At 40.3% G+C, this 14,091-nt stretch overlaps 1 protein-coding gene across 4 annotated transcripts in view; it reads right to left on the reverse strand.

The window, feature by feature from the left end:
- Positions 1-14,091, reverse strand: part of foxj3 (forkhead box J3) — a 76,602-nt gene that overhangs the window by 34,764 nt on the left and 27,747 nt on the right. Inside the window, exons 2-4 of one of the 4 annotated variants that reach the window (XM_042405488.1) lie at positions 9,015-9,106; positions 6,407-7,340; positions 5,795-6,303 (exon numbers count right to left, since the gene is read on the reverse strand). In XM_042405488.1, the coding sequence (XP_042261422.1) occupies positions 5,795-6,115 (321 nt within the window). In that variant the 5' untranslated portion in view covers positions 6,116-6,303; positions 6,407-7,340; positions 9,015-9,106. Of the gene's footprint in view, positions 1-5,794; positions 6,304-6,406; positions 7,345-9,014; positions 9,107-14,091 lie in introns of all 4 variants that reach the window. The other 3 variants (XM_042405487.1, XM_042405486.1, XM_042405489.1) reach the window with 3 other exon arrangements.

A 14,091-nucleotide genomic window follows, 5' to 3' on the forward strand; every position in this document is an offset into this window, starting at 1 on the left:
AGGCAGGAACATTATCTCCAGAGTAAATAATGTCCTGGAGGACCAGTAGCTACCCAAATCGCTTCTTAAAAAATAGAAAACTGCTCCAGGCTGCTATTATTAAGCCTCAGATCCAATGGGAAGTTGAACCTTTGATCTGTTTAGGGTACTGTGTATTTGCATTTTATAATGAGATCAAAGCAAGGTCCAGGGCCGCTGCAGAAGGCAGCTCTGTGCCCCATCTCTGCACACTGGACGATTTACAGACCAAAGCTATATTTCCCTGTTAACAAGATCATGTAAGAGCTATGGACCTCAGTGAAAATGCGGTGGGAGATTCAATGTTCGTTAGGAAATCGACAGTAGCCTACTCTGTCTTCCAGTTAATTCTCTTTCCTGTACACAGGTGTGGAAAAGAAAGAAAATAAAATCATGCCAGTAGCAACAATCTCCTCAACAGTTAAAGTTCAAGAGCAAACATTTCAAGCATTTTTAAACTGGTTGAGAATTGCTCCAGATTTTCTTTGGCATTCTTCACCTGGAAGAAATGCAGAGGGGAATTTACACACTTTGCCTGAAGTGAGCCTACAAGAAGCCAGAAGTAGGTTTGAGATGAGCATGGAGGTCAACGTTGAGTGGATGTGTAGTCGTCTATTCAATACTGTTCCTGACCATTTTTTTTTTTTCTTCACAGGAAATGTACCAGACAAGAAATCACACAGTGTCACTCTGTCTCTGGCTGAGCTGAGCTGAGGTGAGTCTCACATTTTCAGACCGCCTGATCAGAGATGAAGCTTGGAGAAGGACTGCACACAATCAGTGGGGGTGAAGACTTCCATGCAGATGATTAAAGGTAGAGGTAGGTAGGTAAACACCCAAACAAATACACCCCTCCCTTCATGCTCTTTCAGAAACTCTGCCCCCCCTAAATTCATGGATGCGCATTGCCAAGGCAACAACCAAAAGAGAAACATGGTGGAATCCAGAACGATGCGTCAGCTGTAGCGAAATGTGATCCAGGAAGTCCAGTTTGAGTACTAGATCTGAGAAGTTGAAGGCTTATCAGATGAACAGCAGTTTATAATACTCAGAGACAGGATTTTACGACTCTGGAAAATGATCACGGCGGCAACCATTTCATCTTTCATATGGAGGAAAATGGTGGTTCATGTTAGAAAATAATCTGCCAGGAATGTGCATTTGCAAATATGCTGATGGTCAACGCAGCGCCTTGCCGACCGATGCCCCGTTGCGTGATGGCAAATGTGCGTCGCCAGACTGGCATCAATCAAATGAATGAGCAACACCTGAAATCTTGCATTTGATTCTTACTTTGAGATCATATAATTTGCGAATGTCAATATTATGTAGTAAATATTAAAATGTATGAAAGTAGTAGAATAAAATATTTGCTTAAATGTATTCCCTGGATATATCATTTGGCTGAGTGAGTGAATGTATCTGATTCACATGTTTTATGGCAATTTGAAACCACATTTCCCATCAAATAATACTTTTTTTTGTTATCTTAAGCCTTTGTCTTAAGACCCCCACACTGATTTGGTTACTTAAAAGATGACATGCTAAAAAAAAAATGACACATATCACTTATCATAGAGAGAACATCTCACAGGACTTCACCTAAAAAGTACTCAATTTGATGATGTCAGAAAATGATACAGACACAAATAAATATCCCCTCTCCTCCATCCGTCTGACTGATCAAGCACCACAGTAATTTCAATAAAATCTTAACCTTTACACTCCATTCAGACTGATCTACGGTCTTCTCTTTTGCCTATCATGGATGCATGCAGGTAGAAGATGACTAAGGGTATACCCCCTTCTCTGCAGCTGTCTCCTTGAAGTGTGTCGAAGCCACATGTCTGCAAATCATTTATGCAACAATCGCACCACAAACAGTTGTAGTGAAAGTGAGAGAGCGCTGATTCGCCATTCATGACACGCGAGACAGCAACCCGTGAAGAGAAAGAGCAGATAGGAGAAGTTGCAAGAGTTGTACTTAAAGTATATTTAGCTCAGATTCTGTTGATTTAATTACTAATACTAAAGTTTCCAAATTTTAAATCTTCTCTGTAAGATCAACTTTATAAATAAATAAATACAGGTAAAGTTAGGTCATAGAAAAGATCATAGCAAAGATAAGGCTTGTAATGCTTTCAAGACTTTGGGTCAATTTCAAACTGCTCCTGACAGAAAGACAGGTTCTTCTGACCTTGAAGAGGGAGAGGACTGTTCCCATTTACGTTTTTTAATCTCAGAGGAGTCACTGGGCCATCTTACATTTCCTGTAATGACTTTGATGAAAAGGACTGAGCAACAGATGTGAATAGACAAAGAGCAAAATGAAAAATCAGGAGCACATCAGTACAGTATACTGCACCATAAAAAAAAGTGCTGCAAGCAAAAGTCTATACTTTTCTTGGAAATATGTGTTTAGGAATCTTTCTACCTGAAATATCCTTAAGCAATCTGGCAGACTTTCAAAAAGCTTGCCATGCTTGCCACAAAAAGAACAGAGGGACACGGATGCTACAGTATATGAGCTGCTGAATCGTACACAAGACCGCTTAGACAAACCTGCAAAAAAAATGAATCAAAAGCGCCTCAGAGAGCTGAAGAGGGTGTTAAGAAAAGCACTGTCTAATTGCTTGCTCATAGATGCGAAGCACATATTCTGCACTCTTGAAGGCGGCTTTCACATTTTTTTGACCTTGATGAATTATCTGTTTTTATTGACAGCACTTATTGATATTTCTTAAAAGCGCAGGCTAATGGAGTTCTATTGAGATGATTAAATGAGTTGCTGGTGCCCGGATTAGCCCGGTCTCATCTTGCCGGCACAGCTTGCATTATCATACTGAACAGACGCATGCGTGTGCAGAGTCCCAAATTCCTGCGACTGACATCTCCAGGGGAACAGAGGAGCGATGACTACATCCGACCTACATTCACCCCACCCAGGCATGCTTGCTTCCAACTAATGACACACACAAACAAGGATACTCAGTCACACTATAGGTGGATTCATAGAATAGTAACAGGCACAGAGCAGGGAGAGCGTTACTCCTGCATGCATGATACACAATTTCAAGGTGTTTTAGGTGTTATACCATTGTTTCGAAGACACATCTCCGAGGGCTTTAAAGCTCTCACAACAGTACAAGCTCCTAGTAACCTCCTGATGATTGGGAGAGAAACTTTTCCCAGGCTTTTGCACGGGAATAGATGAAAATATCATTTGTGATGGGTTGTGAAAATTCTCAAACCACAAAAACATTAGGAACAAACCTAAGGCTACTGGAGCTTGTTCAAATGCCCCGGGCATGGAAACAGTACTATTGGATTTCATTCAAATGTCTTGCAATTAAATCATTTTATACATATTGTATGCACGTTATTTTAGTTGTTTAGATTCTCAGAAAAACTAAAAAAAACTATGACAGGGAAAACACCTTATTAACAAGAAATGAGAAAAAAAAAAATTATGACGCATGCTGAAGCCAATTGAGTACATCTTCAAACCACTTTTCTAAATGTTTCCTGTGCTATACAGCATCCTGGTTAGAGTGATGTGGTTTTTCACACTTTTGAATGTGAGGGGTATTTCTACACTTACAGCCCACATTTAGACCAGAATCTGTTGATCTATGCAATCCTTTACTAAACTAGAAAGTACTCGACGAGCGTCAATCTCCACCGACGCTGACTAATCCTGTAACTTGCACTTATACCCAAGACATCATTTCAATTACGTCAAACCTACACTACAGTTGAAACTGAAAACAAACCATTACGCTTTCAGCATTTTATATTTGTTAGTTTCATCTCTATGGATACAAAAAAAAAACAATCTGATGGTAAAAATCCAATAAAATCTTTAATCAATTGTTCCTTGATCCAAGACCTGTCTGTCCACCAAATGTTATTGAATCTAAAACTATATGGGCCTTGGCAGAAGTAATTAATGGGATAGACATATTGAATGCTATATATTATGTACTCAGGAGAGCAATATTGATACTCAGTGGGTTATCCTAGTGAAATAAAATGAATTAAATTTAATCCACATAACCCCTTACAGTACATCAGAATTATCACACTTAATTCCAAAACCTTTCAGCAACGACTTCATATTAAATTCGATATTTTGTTCACTGTGGACTAGAACTTGCGACCATGCATTTGACATGTGGTTTCTGTCTTGCCTACAGGTATATTTTCCACGAGCACAATCACTTTAGCTTTATGGGGTAATGTTTTGAATTAAGGGAAAAAAAAAAAAAAACACCTCCCATGATCTAACACTGCTTGAAAGTACGTGCTTGACTTCAAATATTGGAAACTTGCCTTGGTCAGTTAATCCTAAAGAGGATTGAACCCATTCGCTGGTTAGCTACCAAATAGGTTGTTGCTGACAGACTCTTGCATGAGAAAAATCCCAAAAATATAAAAGTGCTGTTGACCAGACCAGCTGTATTTTAGTCAAGATTTTAAAAAACTTGGCATCATTAGAATTTCATGACATCTCCAAATTTTTAATGTTATTCATTATCTTTAGCTAACAACCTTAAAACATAGCAACAAAGATAAAATATTGCTACAACCTTGTACCAGCGTCTAGAGAGAAGTGTCTTTGTTTGTATGCAATGAATGGTTAAATTCAATGCCAAAGAAGGTAGGCGGTATATAAAACAGAGGGCTGATGTCAGTGTCGGGTGAAAATACCTGTAACTCAGCGCAAGAATGGGACGGACAGCACTTGCTGCTGTGTTGCTGACAACTAAATAAGGGATGATGAAGGTAGAAGAGGGAACAAAGGTTGCAAAATAAAACAATTCATTTCCTTACAAAAGGCCTTGCCACAAAAGCTAAAATCAATCCATTTACAATAACACATGCTTTCTCATCTCCCCCTCACCTACACACACACACACACACACACACACCTCGGTACGGCCTATACACACGCCAGATCTTGTCGCCCCAGGAAATGGGCTTCATACATCTTGTCTGACTGCAATAAAGCAGTGCCTAAGATTCTATTTCCAATAAACGTCGACTGATTGGAAAACCCATTCTAATATCAATTTCCATCTGGGCCCTTTAAAAGGCAATCAGCATAGCTTCATCTCGGTATATCATGGGCTCCTTGAGATGATGACACAGCACTGGCTCTCTGCTTCTGCATAATGGCCTTCTCCTATCAAGGCATCTGCAATGAATAATACCACCCATGAATGGGCTATTTAGTCTGTGTTCGCACAGATAGGGGCCACTTCTGTGAATATTAATCCAGGGTTTTACACTTCATATGGTTCTCTCAGGGCTGCACCATTTTTCATTCGGAGGAGTAAGGCACTTAGTGTGATTTGGCACACTCATAGTTTGTCTCTAAGCTTTCTCAGAAGTGACAGTGGTGATTACCAATGGCATCTCACTTTGTTTAAGATGCCCAGTGCCCACAAAACAATGATTTAAGTCAAGGAATATCAATTTCAACTCTAAAAATACTGTCAACAGCTTACTACAAAGGTCAGAGAGGAATTTCCACAATTGAAATCACACGAGGTAGGCGTGCCACTGCAGAAGTCACAACATCCAATTTCAACTTTCAAAAGCACTAAAAATAATATGTAAAGTCATTTTTCACATTACATCAGAGTATGTGTTCATGGCAAAAGCCCCACTATAATCAGAATGCAACTCTACAGTCATCATGATGGTAATAATCTTTGGAACATCTGCCATATCTGTAAAAAAAAAATAAAGGCCAGATGTCTCATTGTCTCACCTTCCAGCCACTGCCCGCCTCCCTGTAGTAGGGAAAGTTATCACAGATCCACTGATAGATCTCACTCAGTGTCATCTTCTTCTTTGGCGAGCTGTTGATAGCAAACGTGATGAGGCTGGCGTAGCTGTAGGGCGGCTTGCCGTCTTTGTGCTGCTGCACCTCCTCCTGGTCCAGCGTGGTGTTAGGATCCAGTAGGGTACTTTTCTTGCCCATGCCTGGTCCGTGGGCATTCTGGGCGTCCGCTTTGCGGATGGCTGCCTGCATGGTCAGCTGAGGAAGCCAATCCATGGAGGTCAGGCTACTCTCCAGCTCCGACGTCATGGTGACGGCAGGCTGGACAGGAGGGGGTGGGGAAAAACTGGAGGTGACGGTAGTTGCTGTTGGAGCTCGGTGACTGATGGAGAGTGGACCAGGTATGGAATAACAAATGGAGACAGCTGACGGGTTGAGGATGAAGTCGGGGCTCCCTCAGCTCAGGACATCAGCATGGCGTCTTCTCTAGGTGAACTCTGGGGAAACAGGAGAGAGACGTGCCTTTATCAGTCAACTGCTTTTTGTTACAACAAACAACTAAACATTGGAAATTTAAAAAAATATGTATTTCAACAGTACTGCCTGGAACTGGACGGGCCAATCACAACCGTCTATGTAATATGAGGTAGGTTTGGGAGTTGTCCGTTGTTTGAGTTTGACTGTTGTCAATAAAGTTGAGGGAAAAAAAATTACAGAGTGCAACAAACCAGCCTCAAGAAACTCAGATCAAGCCGTCAAACTAGGCAGTGCTGATCAAATATGAATTAAGATTCAGTCACTGCATCGCCAATTTCCCACTTCAAATGTTTTAATGAACATATTTTAGTGTACCGTTAAGCTGTAATTTGCTCTGATCGGTTATAAGTTCGGTCTGGATTTGAAAAGTCACGTCACCAGTTCATTGCTCCGATTGGTTGTGGGACTATCCAATTGCGTCCAGAGGCATTTTGGTCTGCCCGTTCATAACGCCCCCTTGGAAATTGAAAATGAACTGAGAGTTTCCAGACTAATACGCATTTGCGAATCAGTCTGGCGATGCCAGGCTAGCAGATAACAGCATCACGAAGAAATGTAAGTGAGGAAGCAACTGTGAACAGCTCGTCCAACATCAAAACCCAAGTGTCTCTGTGCGGTATGCTTATATTCGCTGTGCAGGAGATCACAAGCCCACCACTTTCTGCACCACTTGCTGCTCTCAAAGCTGACTCATAGCTGGGACTCCATCTGCACAGAGAGAGAGTAAATGCCAGGCAATTGTTTTCACAACTGCCAGCCAAATGGGGGAATGGCTCAGGAGGAATTCCGACTCTCTTGAGGGTAGTAAACCCCCTCTCCTTTCTTCCCTGCCTTCCAGCTCGACTGCCTCCTCCCCCCCCAAACGGAGCCTCTGCCGTAAACAAGCCAGCCAGTGTCGTCTTGCAAACTGTCCTCAGCCCTGTTCGTGTCTGCCGTGCTGTGCGGTGTGCAGCCTGCAACAGCCTGTCTCTCTGTCCCTCTCGGCACACTGCCCTCCCTGTCTTAAAATAGAGGAGCAGAGTAGAAAGGCCTAAAGTTACAAACGTAGGTGAACGTGGGCATCTGTGGAAAATAAAAAACCTGAGCAGAAAGACACCGTAATCTGGTTGAGGGGGAATATTAAAACAGGAAGGAGAATGAGGAATCCTTCCTAAATAGTGGGATTTTTCTTTTGACTGAACATGCTCACACAATTAAGTGTGTATGTGTGTGTGTGTATGTGTGCGTGTGCAAGCTTGAGTGCGCACTCAGGCTGTCAGGCCTGGAATAAATACAGTCTTGACAGCACTCAATAGGTCAAATACCAAATCTTTCAAAAATAGTATTTGTGTGCAATGTGGAAATGTATCCAATTCATTTAACACACATTATCAACCTGTTCGAGATCAATCTTAAATATTTTTGCTAAATACTATTTATCAAAATGACACTGATAATTTTAGTCTTTATGAAAACATTACTTTTTCAAAAATGTCTGAAATATTTTGAGAGATTTTATCTATTGGCACGGTTCGCATGTAATATTTAAAATCTGAAATTTAGTTAATCAGCAAGTCAAAAAGCTGGTGCATACATTTTAAAAAAACAATTTCATGGGCTTCTGCTGTCAATATGAGGTACAGCAGGAATAGTTAGAAATTCCTAAATTGGACAAACTGCTTTGGCGGCAGTTGGTCAGAAGCAGTTTGTGGTTGTCCCTTTCAATTGATCTCTCACAGCGGGGGTTAGCTATCAGTGTAGACAGGCAGAGCCAGATGATGAAGGCATTTTTCATACATCCAAACAGAATTCTGAGAAGGGAAAGACCAAATCCAGTTGGGGGAGATCATTAATGGACTGGAACATTTGCCTGTTACATCCTAAAATCTTCTTTTATGATCAGTGTTGGGGTTAATAAGGCACAGTAAAGTTTCAAATTAAAGTTGTTGTTTTTTTTTTCTGGATGAAAATGCATTTAAATTTTTATTCCTTTGATTTCCTTCCTTTATTTCAAAGTGATACTTCACCTTAAATCTACCCTTTGAGTATCAAACGTTTACCCCCTTTGGCTCAAAAGATGGCTGTGAATATATTGCAGTTTCTTCACTAAAAGGAGAACAGCAGCTATAGTCACCTAAAAAAAATGAGGTCTTTAATGGAAGAAATATAACGCCAAAGGTACAATCTTCTCAAACTGCTCCTGCAGCATAATTCACTCCTGCTCTATCCATCTGTATAATCATCTGCATGTTTCAAACAATAATATTTTTGACAAACTATGGCCGAATATGCTACTTTTGTTGATTCAGAGCTTTAAGAGGGGTAATAATTTGACATGGAATAAGTGCATTTAGCCATATTTTGGCAAAATAATGAATGTTCTGAACACACCAAGCATGAAAGATGGATGGCAGGGACGCAAATTATTGTGCAAAAGATGTTTGAGATGTTGATGTTTTGATACTTTACTCCCAGTGTCAATAGCCATGTTTGAAAAACATGACAGACAAACATTTCTCTCCTTCAATGATAAAAATCCAACAAACTTTTTACAGCCACCTCTCAATTCTCTTGATACTCAAAAGACAGATTTGGGGTTTCACGTCTGTCTGTTCACTTGGAAAAGAACTGTGCATTAATCTTCATTAACACTTGGATCATGTTTATTCACAGGTTAGAAGCAATTCCTAACCTCTGCACTCATGAGCAGACAGATAGATGAGCAGACTTGCTAACTGACTGTCGACAGGTGAGTCAGCCGAATGGGAGAACAGTTCCTCATCCCTGAAAAGACAAACAAATGAAACACAAAATATCTCCACCCTGTAACTGAAATAAAAAGGTGACTCACTGGCAGCTAATGGCGGTAATTTTCCTCTTTAAATGGCAGCCTATTGAAATACAAAACAAATTAGATTTTGAATATGTATCTATATACCTGCCTAATTGAATATCTGCAACATCACTCAAAAGGGCCCAAATGTATTATTAACGTACACCTTTAAATCAAGCTCCATCCATCTCGCTGTTAATGTTAAAGACACTGATCACAGTTCAGTCTGCAGCACATATGATTAAACGTTTACCACACTGTTAATATAAACAACGCAGAGCTTTCTAGTTTGAAATATTCAACACTCACACCACAGATAGAGCTCCATAAAAAGCTGACATTTCAGCAACAATCACTAATCTTAACCTATTCTGCTACAGTGAAGACATCACTTGCTTGTTAACAACATTGAGAGATATGTAGGATATGCAGAACGTGTCACCTCCTTCTTGAGGCATATCTAATACTTTGTCAACAACTTTCAATTTAAAGCAAACAATTCAACAGCACTACAAACCACAGCCTTCAAAATGACCAGGGATTTTATTCATTCCTGTGATGCAGAGTTGAAAAAACTGAATATAATCTTCATAAAGATTATTGCAGAGCTGTCTGCAGTAGATTTAGCTACTGTAGGTGTACAGAATAACTGGCAGCTCAGTGTAAGTATCTGTAAAATTTTAACTCCTGGTGGCCTCGGTGTAAACACAGAACCCTGAGTGTGAATGGGGGTAGCAAGGAGGAGAAAGCAGGCAGACCCTTCTGGTGGCTGCCGGAGGTGAGCTGACAGAGGCAAGGGTTGATGAAAGGCACTCCGCCCGCTACACGGAGATGCATGCCATTTGACCCTCCACGCTAATGATCCAGCTGCTACATAATCTGCGGGGCAAAGTCAGTGTCTTAATTAGAGAACCTTGGGCTGTGGCAGGAATGATGAAGCGCAACACAGCCAGGCAGTAAGGCGGCCCCCCTGCTGCCTTCATTAACCTACCAGGCTGCGGGACAGTCAGAGCAGGGACAAGCCCCAGCCTGCTGCCGCGTCAGAGAGGACTGTCTGAGTTAGAGAAGAAAAGCCAGGGGAGATGGAGCAGTAGGGGAGGGTGTGAAGGGCACAGTGATGCTGGCATCAGGCCTGGTAAAGAGCAGAAGTAGCAACAGCGTCTGCATCGGGGCCGCGAGTTCAGACATTATGATTATGAGCCCAAAGGGAGCAGACTGTGATCCCACGCACACACGAAGCCGCTTTGATCTGGCTGTAGGAAAATGGGGTTCCGTCACTGTCACTGCCGCTAAAAAAAAAAAAAATAAAAAAAAAAAGAGAGAGAAAAGAAAAAAGAAAACTTCTTTCTCCCTCTCTCAACTTTAATTTGTTTTTTAGAGTGGAGCACTGAGAGCATTTTCGAGGGCTGAGAGGGAGAAATGGACGGTCAAATTCATTCTCTATTCAACACTCAAAGTTTCTTTATCCTCCGGGGATTAATGGCAGATTTAATTCTGAATGAGAAATTGAAAGCCTTTTTGAAACATCTTAATTTAAGTTCTTGACAGGACTTATCGTTTCTGCTGCCAACAGAGCATTGACAGCAAATCAGTGATTGTGTTTTGTGTCTCAGCTACTAAAGCCTAGTCCAAACGTACATGGGTATTTTTGATAACGGGGTTTTTCCCTTCTTCATTCTAAAAAAAAAAAAAAAACAATCCACACAAGCACAGTTTAAAAAAAAACAAAAAACACACCTCTGTCGAAATGAAAACGCAGAAACACTGTCAAGAACGTGCCAAACCAACAGACAGTGATATAACCAAAACCCTAAAGCCATGTTGGCCAATCAGAAGCCTGCAAAAAAAGCTATTTCCAGTAGACTTCCTGCAATGGTGCATTCTGACACCTCTGTTCCTCAATATAGTGGAAGAGGAAGTGTAAATTTATGTGTAAACATAAAAAGTCCTGTTAGCAACGTTAGAATGAGCACTATTTTGGCCACATCCACCATTGCACAAAATGTCACCTCGTCTACACAAAAGGAAATAACCGCACACTCTGACGTCACAAGCCAAAAGTTTTCCAAAAGGTCAGTTTTCAGTGATCTAAAATGCAATTTGCATGCGGATGAAGAGGCAAAACACATAGAAAAAGCAATGTTTTCAAAAATACCCGTGTATGTGTGGACTAGGCTTAAGTCAATCAAACTGACAGCATGATTATTAAACATGTGCCAGGCCTTCTTTTATTCAAGAATTCCCAATGAGGCAAAAAGCTGACTAACAACCAGGGATTACTCAACACAACATACTAGATTACGTCAACGTCATCGTGTTTGGCAAGTGCGTACTGAGATGCAAGTCAGCAACTGCGTCATAAAATCAATGCAGTTCCCCATGCCCACTATTGCAAAATTAGCAAGCACTTAAAATTTTTAGTACCCCTAACAATATGTAATTAATATTTCAAGAATGATACTGTTACAATGAATGACACTTACTGTCTTCAACATTTTATATCGTAAAATGATTAACAGCTACTTAATCTAATTCTAATTGGGAAGTACGGAGGTTTTAAGTGTCTACGTGTGTTTGTATGTATATATCTGTAATTGGGTCAGTATGCTTTAAACTAAGTGCTCAGTGTGATCCAACAGCATCCGAAAACCTCCTCCCCTTACACCATCTCGATGTTGACGGTGGGAGGGCTACATCCAACAATTTTTGTAAGATTCTGAAACCGACAACAATCACACAGACTTTAGGCCATGATTAGCCAAGTGTGTGAAGGGGAAGAAAGTAAGCAGGGTTCAAGATCTCTCTTTTTGTTAATTCTTCACAACTTGTATCACACCATGAATGCCTAGGAGGAAAGGCTGTGTGCTGTTATCCCCAAATGAACAATAATCCCATCTCTCTCTCTGTGTGTAAGGGCAGCCCTTTATTACATCGCAGCCATTTGGACCAGCTACAAATGCTTTTGCTTCGGATGTGGTCAGACAAATATCATACGAACCAGTTTAATTTTAGCATAAGCTTTACGTGCAGAGGTTCAAACTAATTCACACGGGAGGTTTTGGTCTGACTGAGCAAGGTTTCTCTGGTGTGCTGCTGCAACCTAAATTAGAAAAACAACTTTCAAAGAAGCTATTGGGTGATAGTTTGTGTAACAATTTATAAGCTTTTTATATAATCATATCATGACAAAATTCTCATATCGAAACTTTAGAGTTCACAGTTCCCGCATCCAAATATAGTTATATTTTGGTAAATGATAAATGGACTGTACTTGCATTGCGCCTTTCTAGTCTTCCAACCACTCAAAGCGCTTTTACACTACAAATCACATTCACCCATTCACACACATTCATACGCTGAATGGGTACGAGGGCTACCATGCAAGGTCCCAACCTGCCCATCAGAGGAAGTCTAATCATTCACACACATTTGTACACTGATGGCACAGCCATCAGGAGCAATTTGGGGTTAAGTATTTTGCCCAAGGACATATCGGCATGTGGACTGGAGGAGCCGGGAATCAAACCGCCGATCTTCTGATTAGTGGATGACCCGCTCTACCTCCTGAGCCACAGCTGCCCCAATTTTACCAAAATTATCACATTGGAACATCTTTACGACTTGGACACATAACATGTTTTTTAATTCTAGGATTTTGCAACTATTTAAGGGCTGCAAATAGTGATTATTTTCATTATCGATTTACTTTCTCGAGTAATTGTTTGTCTATAAAATTGAAAATGTCTTGTTTTATCTGATCAACAATCCAAAATCCAAAGATATTCAGTTTACTATCATGGATGACACATAAAAGCCTCAAATCCTCACATTTGAGAAGATGCAACCAGCACGTTTGGCATTTTTGTTTAAAAATGACTAATACCATTATTATTATCATCAAAATTGTTGCTGATTAATCTTCTGCCGATCGACTAATGAATTGATTGACTAATCGTTGCAGCTGTAAATGACTGTGTACCATGGTATTTTGATTGGTAAGTACTGTAAATATCATCCACCAGAATGCAGCACATCCGCAGGAAATGTTTAGTGATTTTGTCTTGTGTGTCTCTTTTTTTTTTGGCTAGCAACAACATCTAGTGTTACAGTTTCTTGCCGTGTCCATGTAAATGCTTCATTACCACCAAGGATAGCATATCATTTTCATTTTCTTTGCCTTCACTTACAACAGGGATGGGACGTTAACCGGTTTTACAACTTGCCACAGCAAAAAGAGCCTGATGGTAATTATAGTGTTCCATGTTTTAATTATTATTTTATTGCATCAATTCTTTTACTGTGATGATCTATTGTCCAGCAGTGACCAAACATAATCAACAGCCTCCCTAAATAGAGCGCGCAGGTGCAGCATGCAGTTTGTACTGACTACATTATTCTGCTTCAGTAAAACTACAGGAAAAGTCAGTTCAGATCGCAAGCTTTTTCACCCTCGTAAGACGAATCTGAATGATCTGGTTTCATAATATAATCATAGATAAGAACCCTAATGTGTGTAAAATACAGATGTTACAATAAGTTTTGTGTTCAGTGAGCAACATTTTAAACGTATTGTAATCTGCATGATTACAGACTGATGCTTTATGGTAAATGCAATGCAGTTAACATTTACTACAAAAGATGTAAGGCCTGTTCTTTCTACTATTTACCAATTTTCCACCATTTCTTAACAAATTTCCCCCCATTTCCTGCTGCAAGACGACAATGTTGATTGGGTAGATAGGGGAAGTAAACCCACATGAGCTGCTGATAACACTGCAGATCATCTAGAGTCCCTTAAATTATTAATGTAAAGAAAAATAATAAGTGGTGAAACTACAAAATGTATGTGCTGCTAATACATAGTTCACCTTAGCAAGCTTGTGCAATGTTTCAGCCTGTTGACTAAAAATTGGTATGTTTATTTTCATAGGAGCAC

Source organism: Thunnus maccoyii, chromosome 3, assembly GCF_910596095.1.
Source record: "Thunnus maccoyii chromosome 3, fThuMac1.1, whole genome shotgun sequence".
In the NCBI taxonomy this organism is placed as follows: domain Eukaryota; kingdom Metazoa; phylum Chordata; class Actinopteri; order Scombriformes; family Scombridae; genus Thunnus; species Thunnus maccoyii.